The following is a 17446-nucleotide window of genomic DNA, read 5'->3' on the forward strand; positions in this document are numbered from 1 at the left end:
TATTTTTACAAAGGCATTGGATGAAAAATCATTTATTCGTATCATAGAAGGATTGGGTATGATTAATGGAAATTCAATCACATATGATAAAAGCGAAGAGTGATGGGTCTGGATGATTTGGTACAATGACGGACATAGTGATTAAGTGTTCAGAGGTTACTGTTCATGGTCAACGCTTCGAATGCTTCGTATTCGGAAGCTTTATTTCTTGTTGAAGTACATAATCAGAGATTACTGTTCAAGTCAACGGTTCGAATGCTTCGTATTTGTACACATTTCAACTAAGGTTAGACTTTTAGTTTTTTTATTTTTTTCTTGTGAAAAACCTGAAAAATCAAAAATATTTTCTTTTATTAAAAAATTAAAAATCCAAAAAGATTTTGTTTTGGTTTGTTTTTAATTTTTTTTTGAAAAATTCAAAAATACCAAAAATATTTTTTTGTTCTCTTCGGTTTTAACATGTGTATTGTGAGTTTTGTCAAGTTTCAAATACGAAGGATTCATGTGTCTGTTTTCTATGGAAAGGTATGATCTCAATACACTTTGGATTAGTTAGGATGTCCCTAGAAGCATGCTGCTGCATGTTGTCTCAATCCTCGTATGATTCTATGTATGGGAAATGAAAGCCTTGATGAAATTATCTCATGAAAATTTCTTCCCAACAAGGCTTGTAGTTGCATAAATCACCAAGAGCTACCTTACTCTTCTCAAATGAGTTAAGAGTTTTCCGTTTTGTCCATTATAACAAAGGTACACTTCGATTCTTATCCAATCTTTTTATACCAAACAATTCTTACATTCCAAATTTTTCGAAGCGAATTGTCCTTGAGGTCTTTGATCAAAACAATCAAAACCTAGACAAATCACAAGTCTGTGTTTGTGATCTAACATCATGAGTCCGTGATGGAAGTGAAACCCAAAAATCCTAAACCTTAAGGAATTGACGGGGAACCATGTTCCAGAAATTACGAAACATTTGTTTCAGTACCTTTTATACTCAAAATCATATTCATTTCTTTTGAGTGATCTTAATCAAACATTCGAAAAATACAATGTTTGTTCCCAACAAAATCCAGCATAAATTTTTTTTATGAATATGATTTATGTGTGAGTATATTTTGAAAATTCTAGTTACTTTGAATATCATTCGCAACCAAGTTGTCACTGACTACATTGGTTATACAACTAATTTTGTTTACAATTTATCACCTTATGTTAAGGTTGATATGTAACGAAATTTTCAAAGCCACCCATTTGCCCTATAAAAGAAACCCTTCGAAACTTCTCTACAAGTTATCGATTGTAATTCACGGGAAACCTAGCAAGCTGTCAATTATCTCTCTTGATAATTTTCGAAGATATCTTTGCCTGGGATTAATCTGTTTTTGTGTTAAAATAAATTTTTGACATCACAAGTTTTCAAAAAAAAAATTTCTTTGTTTCTCAACTAATTTCTTTTGGAACACAGCACACACGAAATCCTTGAGGTTTGAGTAAAACCAACTTAAACTGATGATTTCGAAATTCTGGCATATGACTTCGCTTTCTAAACCTCAAAGTGAAAGAGCCTAACCTCTATTTCGAAGGCATCCGACGGTTACAATTCTCTTGGGGAATATCAAACAGTCTTGTCTCTTGGTGACACATGGTGTCTGATAAGCGTGTAAGGCGTGTTGACAGTTACGTTTGTTACTTTTTGATGAGTACAGTCCGTATTTCAAGGTGCCATGTCAGCAAGCATTTATTGTATCCCGCTTTAAATTCAAAATTGTAGGGTTACATATAAAAGGGGAAATCAGAATTCAATAACACTTTATGCGATCAAACCTTCTGTAACACAAAATTCTCTTTGCAACTCATCTTCTTCAAACGTTCTTTGCTCTTCTCATCAACAATGGCGACTACATCATCACCAGCCACAGACGAAGTTGTTAGCATTCCGATTCTGAAAATCCAAGGTTCAAACTACCAAGTAGAATCGGATTTGTCAAAGTATCTGGAGGAACTCCAAATGCTTGTAGTTGCTTTGCAGAATTCAGTTCTGTCTAAAGCAATGTTTGATTCTTTTGCTGCTCCAATGTCTTGGCTATCAAAGTCGGGTTCTACTGCATCATACAACAAGGAGACAGGTTGTGTGGAATTCACTATGGTGAATGATACGAGAATTAGGGTATCCAAGCGTTTATTTTGCAAGATTTTGGGAATTCGAAATTCTGGTCCTTATGATGAACTTTCTTCTTCTCAAGTTGTGTTTATGTTCAACGAAATGGGCCATCAACCCCCTTTGACGCGTATCAGTGATTTCAAGAAGTATGGGTTACCTATGGTATGGAATTTTTTGTTTGGCATTTTCCTTCGATGTCTTACTGGACGAACTGTGGGTCTTGATAAAGGAAGGATGGAGGTGTATGCAAAGGTAGCTGGATTGTATTACGATCTGCAAGTAGATTACTTTGAACAATTGTGGTTAGAGTTTTTAACTAGCATTTCAAAGACGAGTGCCAAGCAGGGGATTTCTTGTGCTCGTTATTGGGGTCTGATAGTACAATATGTTTATCAGAAGGAGAAAATCGAAGTTCTGGAATACGAAGAAAAAGCGGTATTTCACATTTATGGTAGTCCAAAGGAGGTGCATGATGATCCGGCTATCTTTACAACAATAGCTCGCATTCCGGATGCAATGCTTAAGAAGGTGGATCCAACGAATGATGTTTTGGTGTCATATTTGCAATCTATTGACACAACTGTCGTTACTGGTATGTTACAGCACGAAGAGAAGAAGAAGTCTAAGAAATCGAAGAAGACAGAGGGTGGGTCTTCGGAAAAAGGGGTGAAGGCAGAAACAAAGAACCAAATGCCAATAGCTACATCTGGTACTGTCGAAGAGGTGTCTCCAATTTTAACCTCAGTGGTTGATACACCAATAATCGAAGCGTCTCCATTGAAAGTAACGATTCCTTCGAAGACGGGTGTTTTTCGACGTATCAAAATCAAGAGAAAGTCTCAGCTGGTGAAGAAAACACAAGTCACACATCAAGGGGTCACAGTTAGGGAAATTCCAGCTCCGGTATCTCCATCGTCTAAGAAACGAAGGGCTGAAGATCTTGCAAAATATTTGAAGAAAAACCAAAGAATCGAAGAGGTAGAGCAAGTTCCTGAGACACCCAAGAATGAAATTCCAAAAGAAATAGGTATCAGTCAGCCTGCTGATATTTCGAAGCCTGATGATGTGAAGCTTCTTGAACCAACTTCTTTACCACAGGTTACATCAACAACTGATTCTCCAACATTTCAATCAATTATGGATCAACCATTTACCACAATATTCTCAACTCAATCAACTGATTCACCCCATCCATCCTCACCTATTGATGAAACCATGGCTGTTGATGATGAAACTGATAATGAAGGCTTTAGAGGAACGTTCGAAGGTCTTCATTTTGATAAAGCCGAAGAAGATTTTCCTGATCATATGCTGATGACCATGAAGCAGTTCAAGATTTTGAATTCGAAATTGAATTCTATCTTGCAATCTCAAGCAGATGTGGGCAGTGCTGGAGTTACAACCATGGAAGTTGATTCAATAATGAAGGAAATGGAAGGCAGGGTAATTTCGAAGGCATCAGGATTAATTCGTGATTCAGAAAGTAGAGTTCTTGAGAAGATTGATCAAAATGATATTTCTACAGAGAATCGAATCAATTCCCTGAGGTCTGATTTTATGATGGAGGTGAAGGATCTGAAGATTGTTACGAAGGAGCGTCATGTGCTCTTCGTACAAGAAGTCAAGAAGGTACGTGAAGATGTTAACATGCAAATTCGCGAACTTCGTGAAGACATGACGAAGGAGGTTCAGAATATTCAACAAGGTTATGAATCAGCACATCAGAAGATCGACATTATTTTCGATGCGGTTGTACAATGTGTCAAAATGTTCGAGCAGATGAATCCTCAAATGACCTCTCTTTTTGCCAAAGAAGAACAAAATTTTGGAGAGTTGGTCAGGTTGTTGAAAGAACTCCAAAACCTGTCTTCGAAATCTATCTCTCCAATTGTTTCTCAAGAATTTCTTTCTCGGAAATTTACTCATTTCGAAGCTATCCTACACAAATACTTAGCTCCATTACTTCGTATTTCAAGCCTTTTACCAAACGTATCAGATGCCCCACCACCGACCATACCCTCCAACCTATAAATACTGGACCCCCACCCTCATTTGAACCTTCTTGGCCGAAAATACTCTCTTTCTCTCTCTAACTCTCTTGACCGTAAACACCTAAAGCCCCTTATTTCATCCGAAAACACCAAAAAATCGTCATTTAGGGCCGTTTGGGAGCATCTGGAACACGTTTTCGTCAAAATCAAGCACCCTTGTTCTTGAGTTTACGGCCGTAAACCCTGTTCACGGCCGTAAACCCCCAATTACGGCTGTAAGCAGCTCTTAAGTGGTGAAAAGTCTGCTCCCTAGATTCAACCAAGTCCCGGTAACATTCCTTAACCAAAAGCGAGTGTTTCTCTAACACTTTATCTAACGAAATCACTAATTTAGATACATATATGTATTTATTGATATTAGGATTCCGTTAAGTGCCACGTGCGTCGACGCAAGGATCTTCCAGTTCAATCCTTTGCACCCAACAAACTATGAGTTCATACCCCTATGCTTTTAAGATTTTTAAACGTTTTCAGGGGGAATACAAGCCAAACACAAAAAGATCTTTGTGAACTAAAACAGAAGTGTTTTCAACATGTTAAAACTTATTTAATTGACCCTATCCAACATGTGTCATGAAACATATAGACATTTATTCCCTTTTGTATTATGCAGAGCATAAGAGACTTTTTCTATACGTAATTGCATAGTTTTCAAAACAATACATATACATAATGAAAGACCCCAACTTTCGTATTTATTAAAGACCCAAACTTTCATACTATTCTAACATTATTCTTAAGTTACTTCCTCAAAACATGCTACATGTATATTTATAAAACAATATTTTATATAATTAAAGTGATTACAAAAGATTGGATACAAACCGACTAAGTTTTATTACATTTTATATCTACCCAGGAATCTACTATTCATATACATACTTGAACATTAAAATACAGAAAAATAGGATTAACTATTCTAAATCTTTTAGCAGTATAAAACTATATTGGATACTCATCACCTGCAATTGTTAAACATTGAGAGGGATAAGCGATAACGCTTAGTGAATTCAATAAATAGATACAATATAATCTTATGCCTTATATATATACCATGACAGAAGCAAAAGGGAACAAGAACAACAATAGCATATGCGTATCATATGTCAGGTTTTCAATATCAACTCAAGATTTGATTCAAAGTTTTACAATCAATGAGACATAACGATTTCAATACTTGATATGCATCAATAAAGCTTTTGCCCAAATGGCACAAAAGGCATATAATTTCTGATTAACATTTTGGTAGATTTCAGGCTTATAGCCCTGTCTAACCATTTGCCAATACCATAGAATAGAGTTCATTCTCTTACGGAGTCATGCTCTACATGGTCAAAGACCACATACCAGTCCTATCTAACCTTCTGCCAATGCCATAGAATAGAAGTCATTCTCTTACGAGACATGTTCTACATGGCCAGAGGCTACATACCAGTACCACCGTGAATCTAAGTCCTTTCACTGATCACAGGGTCAAAGGTATAATTTTGCTATAAAAATAGCGAATAAAAATAGCACGGGAAAATAACTCGGAATAATAACACTTCAGGGCGTATTCTGGGCTTTAAAAATGTTACCGGGGCTTCAGGGCAATTTAAAATAGTGAAAATATTGAAAAAGGGGCCAAAATGCCAAAGGATTCTAGTCGGAAGATCTCGCAGCCTCCTTATTTATAGGCAAGGTCCGAAGGTCGGATGAGAAGGAACCAGGCAGCGAAGCAGCTCGGTGGCATCAGCAGCGAGGGACACGAGGTTGCTACGTGGCTCGGATGTGGCTCCTGCGAAACTCGGACACGCGAAGCGGCAGGTGGCGCTGCGAGGCGAGGCCACGAGGCTAGCCATGCGAGACCGAGACAGCTGGAGAACACGCGTCGGATCCGGACTCTGCCACGACTTCGGCAACGCACCTGCTTCGTGCGAGGTGACGTGGCCGCTTCTTATCCATGCAAATTTCTCGAGAAATGCACCCAAATCTTCTAAAATCCATAACTTTCTCATACGGACTCCGTTTTTGACGTTCTTTATATGCACGCGTAGCTAAAATTATGCTCTACAACTTTTGTTTAGACTTCGTCAGCTAATTTTGACATTATTTTTAATATTATTATTTTTAACAGACCGGGACAGGAAAATCCGTTAAAATTCATAACTTCTTCATCCGACATCCGTTTTCGTCAGACTTTTTACCGTTGTACTAAAAATGAGGAGACCTTCGATTCTCGTTTAGGATGTATCGGCCAAAAATCACTCGATCTAAAATTCGAGTTTTTAGTTGTCTACTGCTAAGCTGAAACTTCGAAAAATCATAACTTCCTCATACGAAGTCAGATTTTGGCGTTCTTTTTTATCGAATTTCTCGGTTTGACGAATACTACGACTTTCATTTAGATCAATAAGGCTAAAAAGTAGTTTATCAAAAACTCACTTTTTACGTCATTCGGTGCCGTGTCGGTTTTGTCGCGGATCTTCGGTTGGTCATAACTTCTTCGTTATAATTCGGATTTCGACAAGGTTTTCGCCTAAACACTTCTAACGAGATTCTCTACAACATCAACTAATAAAATTTTACTTATTTCAAATTTTATATTTTCGGTAAATTTTTATTATTTGGCTATTAATTGGAATCTCATAAGACTTCCAATATTTTATGAGTAATTCTAAACAAAGTTTTACTTCATTTCTAGTAAAAACTATCTGTTAGAACTCAATACTCAATTTTGTTCAGTTTAAATAATAACAAAGCACGATTTCAGAATGTGTATGTTACACATAACGTATCAGTCAAACTATAATAGGTACAGTTTCGGGAATTCATTACCAGTTTTACAGATTCAAACTACGTATACGGTCTAACATATAAACTATGATAAATTTAGTTTATCCATTTCTACATACAGATAACAAGAGTGTCATACCAAATAATTATTTTACGTATAATTATTTATACTCTACTCACTATACAAACGATTTCCAACATGAGAACAAAGATATAGAGCAACATGTAAACTAGTTAATACAGGATTGTGAGACCTCTCTTCATTGTACCGTTCGGGGTACTGGTAAATCCTCTACATTTTGTATCGCTAGAGTCTCCTGGAGGGAGAGCATGAGATTTGTGAATAGATCTTTTTAGGACCGACAATCCCACACCTGACTGTTAGCTAGAGTTAGGCAGGCATGCCTGGGGTGACAAATTTTGTAACATACGTCGCCTGAAGAAAAGTCGCAGAGGTCATCAGTCACATTAGCATGGCTATACGAACTCACAATAGTATAAAGTAACCTTTATTTACGGAATGATCATTCTTCAATAGTTTTATTTTAAATAATAATACTACCTACATACTATACTGGAGGGTAATCCAGGGATACATCATTTGGTCTTATTTTAAGTAATAAGACTACTTTATATACTGGTGGCAGCCAGGGTTTTCAAACAAGAACATACATACTGGTGGTAGCCAGGGTTTTCAAAAGGATCATACTATTCTTGCCAAGATCAACCAACATGATAGAAAATGTCGGATTTTCTAGAAAAACAAACAAACATTTATACAAATTGTAACACCGTGAATTTCAAAATAATTTTTCGCAAATTAGAAAAACATTTCTCATTTAATTCTCATAAAAACATTAAGTTTAAATCCCAATTCACATCATACAAAATCCCAAGATCACATATATATCAAAAATCCCATGCGTGTGTACAGATCAAGCCGGCGCCTTCCCACGGTCATTGCTAGTACCTGAAACAACCACACTAACACTGTAAGCACAAAGCTTAGTGAGTTCCCCAAAATACCACACACATAACACATATTAGCCACTCGAGGCTATAACTCTATGGGTTCGTGCACCCAAACTCTGTGAACCCTCAGGTTCTAACTCTGTGAACCTTCCGGTTCTAACTCTAAAACATGCACAACATAGATCACATAGAAATCATGCAGTACAACACATCACATACATATAGCACACAAATAATCTGATCACATAACTCTGGTTACCTACTCAAGGCAAAGTATAGTGAGAAGACTCACCTCGTGTATCTCGATAACTCGCGAATCCTAGAAATCACCCGTGCTCGATCCTCCGAGCTATAATCCTCCTATAACATCAGATGTTTCTAATTAACACTTTTACCACTAAGGTTGACTACCCTTATCAAGTCAACACTAGTCAACTCTGGTCAACGGTCAACGGTCAACTTTGACCGGACTCGGCGAGTACACTAGGGCGACTCGGCGAGTCTAAACGTATTCACCAACTCTCTAGGATTCTCTTTTGACACGTCGAGTACTCCCCTGACTCGACGGGTTCCACCTGGCATGAATCGCGGCGCCACCACGACTCAACTCGCCGAGTCTCAAGAACAACTCGGCGAGTCCCAGCTCAACTCAGTCCAACTGTCAACCCTCTCTAACTCTCCCTGACTCACTGAGTCGACCCTTAACTCGGCAAGACCACTCGCTGAGTGGTTAAGGACAATCTTCATGCTACTCGCCGAGTCTGTTCTTTAGACTCGGCGATTCCATGCCATGCATCTACTCAAACTAGCTTCTGAGGTCAGATCCGCACCATCCACTCATAGATCTGGCCCTCTTAAGCTTTTTTACCACATAAAGTCTATATCTTGGTGCTCATAACACACCTACAAGGCTCTTTTTGGAGAAATAACCTCTAAAATGGCAACCCTAGCCTCTAACCCAAAAGAGAGGGCATAAAGCATGACATTAGGGACTCTCTGGACCTGCTAAGGTCCAGATCTAAGCACCATATCCCCATGGGACCTCTCACGCTTCCAATACAAAGCCAATAAGGCATGAAGAAGCCCTAGATTTGACCAAATCAACAAAAATACGGAAATAAGCTCTAAATGATACCTAAAGAAGCCTCCTATGATGAAATGAAAGAAGATCCAAGCTCCCCAACTCCTCTAGCTTGACTTTCCTCTTCCTTTCTTGCAAAAACACACAAATTTGGTGAACAATAGCCTCTTATCTCACTCACACGAATCCCTCAGCTGCTTTGGTGCTCTCAAGATAAAGGTAGCCGCAATGAAGGGCCATAAGGTCCCTTAAATAGGGCTTAAGACCGGGAATTTAGGGTTTCATTAAACAGCGAGGACTCGCCGAGTCCATTCCTTGGACTTGTCGAGTCCGGGCGCGAACCCGCGTCCTGAACCGCGATCCTACTCGGCGAGTTTGAGCTCCAACTCGCCGAGTCCCCTCACAAAACTCCAAAAATATAAGCATAAAAGATACCTGGAGATCCGGGCTGTTACACAAATTCAGTGACTAGTTCTCAATTCAAAAACATGCTTATGAACTCACCAACTTATGCTGATACGTTTTCAAAATCGCTTGTATTCTCAGGACAAAAATAGACAGGTATCCTCGCCATCTTTTGGAGAAGACGGAGCATTTTTGGAGTCTCGTCTTTATCTTTTGCTACTTTTGATATATGCAAACTTGTACCTAACAATCAATGTAACTATTCTTATAATGAAATGGTTGTGTTTACTTTGATTACCATGATGCAATTGTTGTGATACTACACATGACGTCATCCACCCCCGGACGTTTTCGCCGTCCGTTTACCACGGTTCGGGGGTGTGACAGATTGGTATCAGAGCCATTGTTTATAGTGAACTAAGTATACCGAACCTTACATGGTATACAACTATAAACTCTAAAGGGGCTGAAGTGTTTTGAACTTAAAATATACTTTTAAAATGTAATTATTTTATAAGAAGTATACAGTTATACCTACATACCAGACACAATATCATTAGTAGAACAAAACAAAAGTATTTAGATGTTGGACACTGCAGTTAAACCTGGGCAGTTATGTAATCATGTCTAGGGTCAATATAGCCTAATCAACTATATTTATTCGAGACATGACCAACATGTGCTTGGGAGTGATTGTGATGTTGCAGCAGACCTAAAACTTACCAAGTATCCATACAACAAGATATCAATATAACAAAACATACAACTTAAAAATACTATAGGAGTATTTTATCTAGAATCGAACTTATTACAGAACATAATTTCCAAGTGCTGCTACTCATTCCTTTTAGTGATAGTTTACTTACATTAGTAACTCTTCCTTTTTTATCGCTTCATAGAACACTCTTTCTATCAGACTGAGATATATCTTGCTTCATATCTCTTGATTCGAATCCAGGGGACTTACCATCCACTTCCTCCTGATTATTTTAGAACAAGATGCCTCTAAAGAAAAGACCCAACAAAAAGAACAACAATACCCCCAACAGATCCAACACTGCCTCCTTAGTTCGATCCTGCCATGTTCCAGGAAGCTGTCACGGCCGCTGTGGCTGCCGTAATGTCGCAGATAAATTCTGGCGGCTCTGGCGGGTCGGGTAGTGGTGCCCAACCCCTCAATCTTGATGGAAGCCAAGGACACCAGAAGGAGTGCTCCTATAAAAACTTCATAAACGCAAAACCCACATCCTTCGACGGCAATGGAGGTGTTATTGCCCTGACTCGATGGTTCGAGAAGATCAAGTCCATCTTCGAAATTTTTTCCTGTTCTGAAGCCAACAAGGTGAAATTCGCCACTTGCACTTTCACCAACAAAGCACTGACCTGGTGGAATGGTCGAGTCAAATATCTAACCCTGCCAGTAGCAAATGCTATGGGTTAGGAGAGCTTGAAAGAGCTCATGCTTGCTGAATACTGCCTAAGGGGTGAAATGCATAAACTGGAGCATGAATTATGGAACTTGAAGATGAAGGGTTCCGACATTGCCTCCTACACGGCTAGATTCTGTGATTTGGCTCTCCTCTGTCCGGGAATGGTCACCCGGAAAATAAGAAAATAGAAAGATACATTTGGGGATTGACGTCCCCAACACAAGGAAATGTCTTGGCCGCTAGGCCAACCACTTTTGACAGCGCCAAATGCCTGGCGCAGACTCTCATAGATCACGGAGTTGATCTTCATAATGTGACAGCCGCTCCCAAACCAGCGAAGGTGAGTGGTGAGAAATGAAAATTTTGGAGGCAGCGAAAGGTCCAGCCTTCGCAGGAGACCTCAAAGAAACAGCAAACGGTGGCAGTTCACGCTGCTACTACTCCTGCCGCTGCTCGTGCCACTCAAGCACCTACCAGTAGATATGTTGGTATCCTCCCTCGGTACGACAAGTGAAATTATCATCATAATCCAGCGCCATGCCATGAAATGCTTTGCAACAACTGTTGCAAGAAGGGGCACACCGCTCGTTTTTGCAAGGCTCCAGTCCAACCAACCATTCAGGCGTCCGGAACAGGTGTCGGTCAAACCTGTTACGGCTGTGGTGAGGTCGGACACTACAAGAGAGATTTCCCCAAGGCAACAATAGCTGGTAACACTAGGAGGGTTGTAGCAATGGGCCAGGAGAAAGCAGTTGCAGATCCCACAGTTGTTACGGGTACGTTCCTTCTCGATAGCTCTTATGCATGCATTCTTTTCGATTCTGGTGCGAAGAGAAGTTTTGTTAGTCATGCATTCAAGCATCTTCTAAAACATAGGCCCCAACCTTTAACTGAAATGTTTACCGTCGAGATGGCTAACGAAAAGAAAGAGAGCACTAACGACATATTCATCGGCTATACCATTACCTTAAACAACCATTCCTTTCCCATTGACCTTATGCTCACTACTAGAAAAAAGGCCTTTTATGGCGCTCATTGCGCGTCGTAAAACGCTCAAACGACGCGCAAATGCGCGTCAAGAAAGGCCCTGTCATAACAAGAGTCAACACGCATTTATGACGCACATTTATGACAGGCAATGCGTATCATTAAAACCCCTATCAAGAAAGGTCATGTCATAAATGAAGATGACACTCATTTTGTGTATCGTAAATTTAAATGTTAAAAAAAATATTTATATATTTATTAATTTTTAAATTAAATTCACATTTAATGTCTCATCATAGAAATAAAATACAATATACAAAAAATACAATCCATCGCATAAAATTTAAAATACCATATACCAAACATTCAATTTCATCTAAATGTTAAACAAGTTATTAAAAACATTGTATGTACATTACATGTCAAAAGAAGATGCTATGTAATATTTCACAAAGTTAACAAAAACATTGTACATCACACTTCAAAAGACAAATGCTACCTAACATTTCACTGTTATATTGTTTGTGGATACAAAATATCACTGGTAAATGAAGTCTGTAAAAAAATTCGATCATTCTTCACGGATTTCATCAATATCATTACTTGTGTATTCAACTTTGGCAGCCCAACCTGAGAAAAAAATTGCATATATTGTTTAAGTTATAAAAAAAATGATCATTTCTTTAACAGTGAGTAGTATGTTATATTCATCAAATAAACATAAAATGTAAATTCTCCTTTCTTATTATGCCTTTTATTGTCTCTTTATGTCTTCAATATCATCAACAACAAGATTCAAATTTATAGTTTATCAATATTGAATAAGAAGAAATATTTGAACATACTCATATGAAGTTGATTCCATCAAACCACTTGTTTGTATGAATTTGAAGAATTTGGAGGTAGGAAAGAATTCTCTTTCATCTTGTTTGTATGAATTTGAAGAATTTGGAGACGACCATTTTCATCTGGAAGGCTGATTTCCACTTGGACTTCTAAACGACCAGGCCTAGCCAATTAGGAGATGACACGGTAGCAAACATGGTAAAAGACTAAAAGTTAGTTAACAAGATTTTTTTTAATGGACTCACCTCAAAAGAGCTACACATTGTTCAGCGCTTCCACACCATCTATCTAAAAATGGATTTTTGAAATTGAGTGTTAATTTAATTCCTTTTTGTTGATTATACAGTTTGACTTTAAATGGTTGGTCAAACCTTTGTAAGGAGCTGATTCACAATGCTATCGTGCACCCATGTGCCATCCGTAGTAGAACCTCTAGACTGCAAGTTTACAAAAATATATTATGATGAATATTTGAAAATGAAAATTCAAAAATTAAAAAATTTCATATTATTAAAATATGGGATTGACATACCTTGCAAATTGCATCAATTTCATCGAAAATGATGACATGTAAGTCACTTTGATCCCCTGGGAAAATATGAACAAAAAGGTAAAAAAAAGTATAAAAGTCAAGAGTTTTTAAACCTACCTCATGAAAACATCATAAGGACTTGCTTTAAGATTTTTTAATCTTACCTCATAAGGATTCCTAAGAACTTCAACCCACCACTTCAAAACAGCACAAGAGGTACCCATTAGGGACTTGAGGCTTAGATGGACCAGTATCTCCATATTCATCATTCATTTTTGCTCCAAGTGTCTGTGTGCATAACACAACAGTAAATAAAGAGATAAAAAAATAAAAAATAAATAGATATAAATATAAATATATAGTTATATTCCCCCATATCCTGGTATACAAGTCTCTGAAGCAACATGTTCTGCTTCCAAAGCCATAGCAGCCCTATTTATCTTTGCCTTCTCAGGCTTGGGCAACATTGCAGAAGCTCCAGATTTTCATTTTTCTATGAATTTATGCAGTTTCAAGTGAAGTGTGTATATTACAAACAGAAGGGTATATTTGTCATTTATATAATGTCTAAGATAAAGCTACACCAGCATACCTTTAACAGCTCAGAAGCAGTGGGAGTAATACGAGGGTCTTTTGTAAGGCATTTTGCTATGAAATCACGGAACACAAGAGACTTGAAACACGAAACATTATTAAAAATATATATAAAAACAAAAAATGCAAACACAAACACAAAATTAAAATCAGAACTGAAGATATCAAAACAAGAGAAACGGACAAACCATTTCTCTTTATCTTCAAGCATAGGAGCTGGTTCAATGGAAATCATAAATAACACCTATTGCAGGAAGGTCCTGAATGCCCTGGAAAAAAAGTATTATTAAATGAGAAAAAATAACACCTATTTGCAAATTTCACAAAAGTATTCTCCCATATTGACTCAACAGTTTGTGGACACTCTAGCAACCTGATGGACAATATAACAATCATAAATCTAGTAAAAAGTGTGAAGAAAACCGGGTGTTCTTTTGCACTTGAATCTACATATGACAATTGATAGAAGCAACTCCAACAAAATAAGTGACCACAGCAAGTGGCAGATCCACACAAAAAGTACAGGGGTAGCACAAATTTTTTACTATGTAATATTACTAATATTTAATATGATTTTTTTGTATGGAAAATTTAAGCCAACAAAGGCAACCTACTCTAAGATCCAGCTAGAGGTTGAACAAAAAAAAAGACAACTACAAACAAAAAGAAACATTAAAAAGGCAAAGCCTAAGAGAGAAACCATTAAAAACAATAAACAAATGAGGAAGAAACCAACAAAGACAACCTACTCTAAAGGTATCAGAGGACCAAAAACAAAAGAAAGGGGCAAAAAGGTCCAAATCGGAGAATGGCCAAACAAAAGAAACAAAACAACACCAACTTAATAGTGAGGGGAAGAACCATCAGATAAGTTGATCCACAAATAACCAACAACTCAAAAACAGGATCCAAGGGCCTCCAGTTCTCATCTATGAAGAAAAAAAATGCAACTTAAAGCTCTTTCTAAACAGGGATTCACTAAGGCATTTCATCAAACACATAATTTGCACGAAATTATTCCATATAAAGACATGCTTAGTTCATATAGTTATACACAAGAAAATTTGAGTTGATTGTTGGGATATGATACATATATAGAGAGCGGGTAAGAAAGCAATCCATACCAAAAGTTTCATTTTGGATCATGGCGTAAAGGTGCACAAAACGTTTAAAAATCACGAGAAAAAGCAGTGGCTGCAAGGAGAACTGATGGCGACAGGCTTGTTGTGATCGTAAGCAATGTGTGATGGGCCTGTGAGAAGAGATGACAACCTAATAACAGATCGCTAATATAAGAGGACTAGAGGATGCGGTGCATTCGAGATCGACAATGGCAGGGGACCTATTATGGAATAAAAATCGCTAATAAAAGGAGGGAAGGATACGACATATGAAAGTTGTGGTTGGGGGCACTACTCGAGATTTTTTAGGGGTAGCCCATGCTACCCTAAGCTACCATTAGGATCACTCACCATCTCCAAGCATATGTTACAATCGAAGAAACCCCCACTCTCATCATCTCCGCCTCCATTGTTATCTGTCTTCTTGGAATCTAAATCCATCTCCAAAGCTTTTGCCAACTGGCTGATATCTCTTTTGTTGTTTCTCCCTCTTTCACCATTAGCCCTCTTTTCAACACCACCAGGAGTGTTTATAATTCAATCCACATCACGAACATTATTGTCGTCTTGATTCTGGTTTCCTGCACCAACATCTAGCTCGATTACTGTCATGTAACTCAATTCCTGATTGTTTCTTGCCTGTCGCCATCGCTGCCGTTGTCTAGCCCTAGCTGTAACAGCTTCAAGTTTCCTAATTCGATCCTCGATTCTATCATGTGTGGTCTCTAGTTCGTTTAGCAAAGGACCATAACCAAAAGGCGGAGGTGGTGGAGGGTCCACTAATGGCTCTTGGTTCAAATCAAGATCTATAACCATATCATCTTTCATGTTATCATCCATTTAATTTTATAGGTCCCTAAATTTTGACCTCACAAAATCTTTCACTTTCAACACAAATTAAGACGAATTAACATATTATTAAGATAAAAAAGTAAAATTTTCAGAAATCAAAAGGCGTATGAAAAAAATTTGAGGAAATTGTAAAATCTGAACCTGATCGAGAGAGGTTTCATCTGGAATCCTTTTTGTCTCTTATTCTGATCGAAAACATACCAACCAGCAACACGCAGATCTATTGGTATTAAAGACTCAAACTGAGAGTAAGAGTCTTGAGTTTGGTGATGACGGTGGAATGTTCGTGTGAATGAAAAAAAAGGAAGGTGGGGTTTTTAAGTTTTTGGGATTCAATAGGCGGGTGAAATCCCGCCTTAAAAACGCGTGTTTCATTAAAATGTTTTAAAGTGACACATTTAGGTGCTGTTTGATTTTCTGAAGCAAAAATTCATGAAGTCTGCGGACCACCTCTGCAACCCTCTGCAGTAGAAGAGGTGGACTAAACGGCTGCCAACTATAATAAGAAGCGTGTTTGTTTTTTTAACATCTGCATACTGCTGTATAAACCGAAAATAGCTTTTTAATACGTAAAATTTAATAATGTATAACATTTTGGTAAAAATTAATGATATTTCAGTAAAAAAATAATGATATTTCAACAAAAAATAAAAATATTTTAGTAAAAAATAGTGATATTTCATCAAGAAATTATCATTATTGAATATAAAAAAACAAAAAATAAATTCAACAAGAATAAACGAAAAAAATGAAAAAAAAAATGTGAAATAAAATTTTAACAACATATAATCAAAATTTCAGCAATGAAAGAAGAAAAAGAAGAGGTTGGAAGAAGTAGTACAAGTGCTGCGCCAAACAGAGCACACGTAGAGGTTTTTGACTCAGAAGACTTCTAAAAAACAAACAGCTGCGAGATGAAAAGTGTTGTGTGTGTGTTGAACCGTGCAGCAATAAGAGGTTTGAAGAGGTTTTTTTTGCAAAAAAACAAACAACACCTTAGACGACGCACATTTTATGAAAGGCGCCCTTCGCATTTTTTTCCTTTCTGACACTAATTTTAGGGCACGTACAAATGCGTGTCCACTATCCTTCAAATTTTGCAAAATTGACATTATTTTTTAGGGCACGCACAAATGCGCGTCCTCTATCAGCGAGTGTCATTGTTTGCGCGTCATTAAAGGGCTGTTTTCTAGTAGTGGCGTGCCTCCATAAAGAGTTTCGATGTTATCATCGACATGGATTGGTTGAGCCCCAATCATGATGATATCCTTTGCTACGAAAAAGCTATATGTCTCAATATTCCATCTGCTGAAACCCTTATGTTCTATGGTGATAAACTTAGCTTTGAACCTTCGTATCATTTCGTGCATCCAAGCGCAATTTTTTTTTGCGAAAGGAGTGTCAGACATTCCTAGCCCATGTTGTTAATGAGAAACAGGAAGTTAAAGACCTCGAGAGCATCCCCGAAGTCTGCAATTTTCCTTATGTCTTTCCTGAATAGCTTCCGGGAAGTCCTCCCGAACACCAAGTAGAATTTCGGATCGACCTAATCCCCGGAGCTACCTCCGTGGCTAAATCCACATATCGTCTAGCGCCAACAGAAATGCAAGAGTTATCCATCCAACTCAATGAGCTC

At 37.8% G+C, this 17446-nt stretch overlaps 1 protein-coding gene and 1 long non-coding RNA gene across 2 annotated transcripts; both read right to left on the reverse strand.

Annotated features, from left to right (window-relative positions):
- Window positions 1-12247: 12247 nt before the first annotated feature.
- LOC122197234 (uncharacterized) lies at window positions 12248-14381 on the reverse strand. The gene is made up of 6 exons (XR_006189946.1): window positions 13408-14381; window positions 13244-13299; window positions 13083-13148; window positions 12957-12999; window positions 12711-12874; window positions 12248-12495 (listed from the first exon to the last, which is right to left on the reverse strand). It is a non-coding gene; the product is annotated as an uncharacterized LOC122197234 (long non-coding RNA).
- Window positions 14382-15053: 672 nt separating this feature from the next.
- On the reverse strand, window positions 15054-15837 carry LOC111877046 (uncharacterized). The gene has a single exon (XM_023873591.3). The coding sequence runs from the start codon at window positions 15796-15798 to the stop codon at window positions 15496-15498; it is 303 nt and encodes a 100-aa protein (XP_023729359.1). The 5' UTR covers window positions 15799-15837; the 3' UTR covers window positions 15054-15495.
- Window positions 15838-17446: the final 1609 nt, after the last annotated feature.

Source organism: Lactuca sativa, chromosome 3 (genome assembly GCF_002870075.4).
Source record: "Lactuca sativa cultivar Salinas chromosome 3, Lsat_Salinas_v11, whole genome shotgun sequence".
NCBI classification, from domain to species: domain Eukaryota; kingdom Viridiplantae; phylum Streptophyta; class Magnoliopsida; order Asterales; family Asteraceae; genus Lactuca; species Lactuca sativa.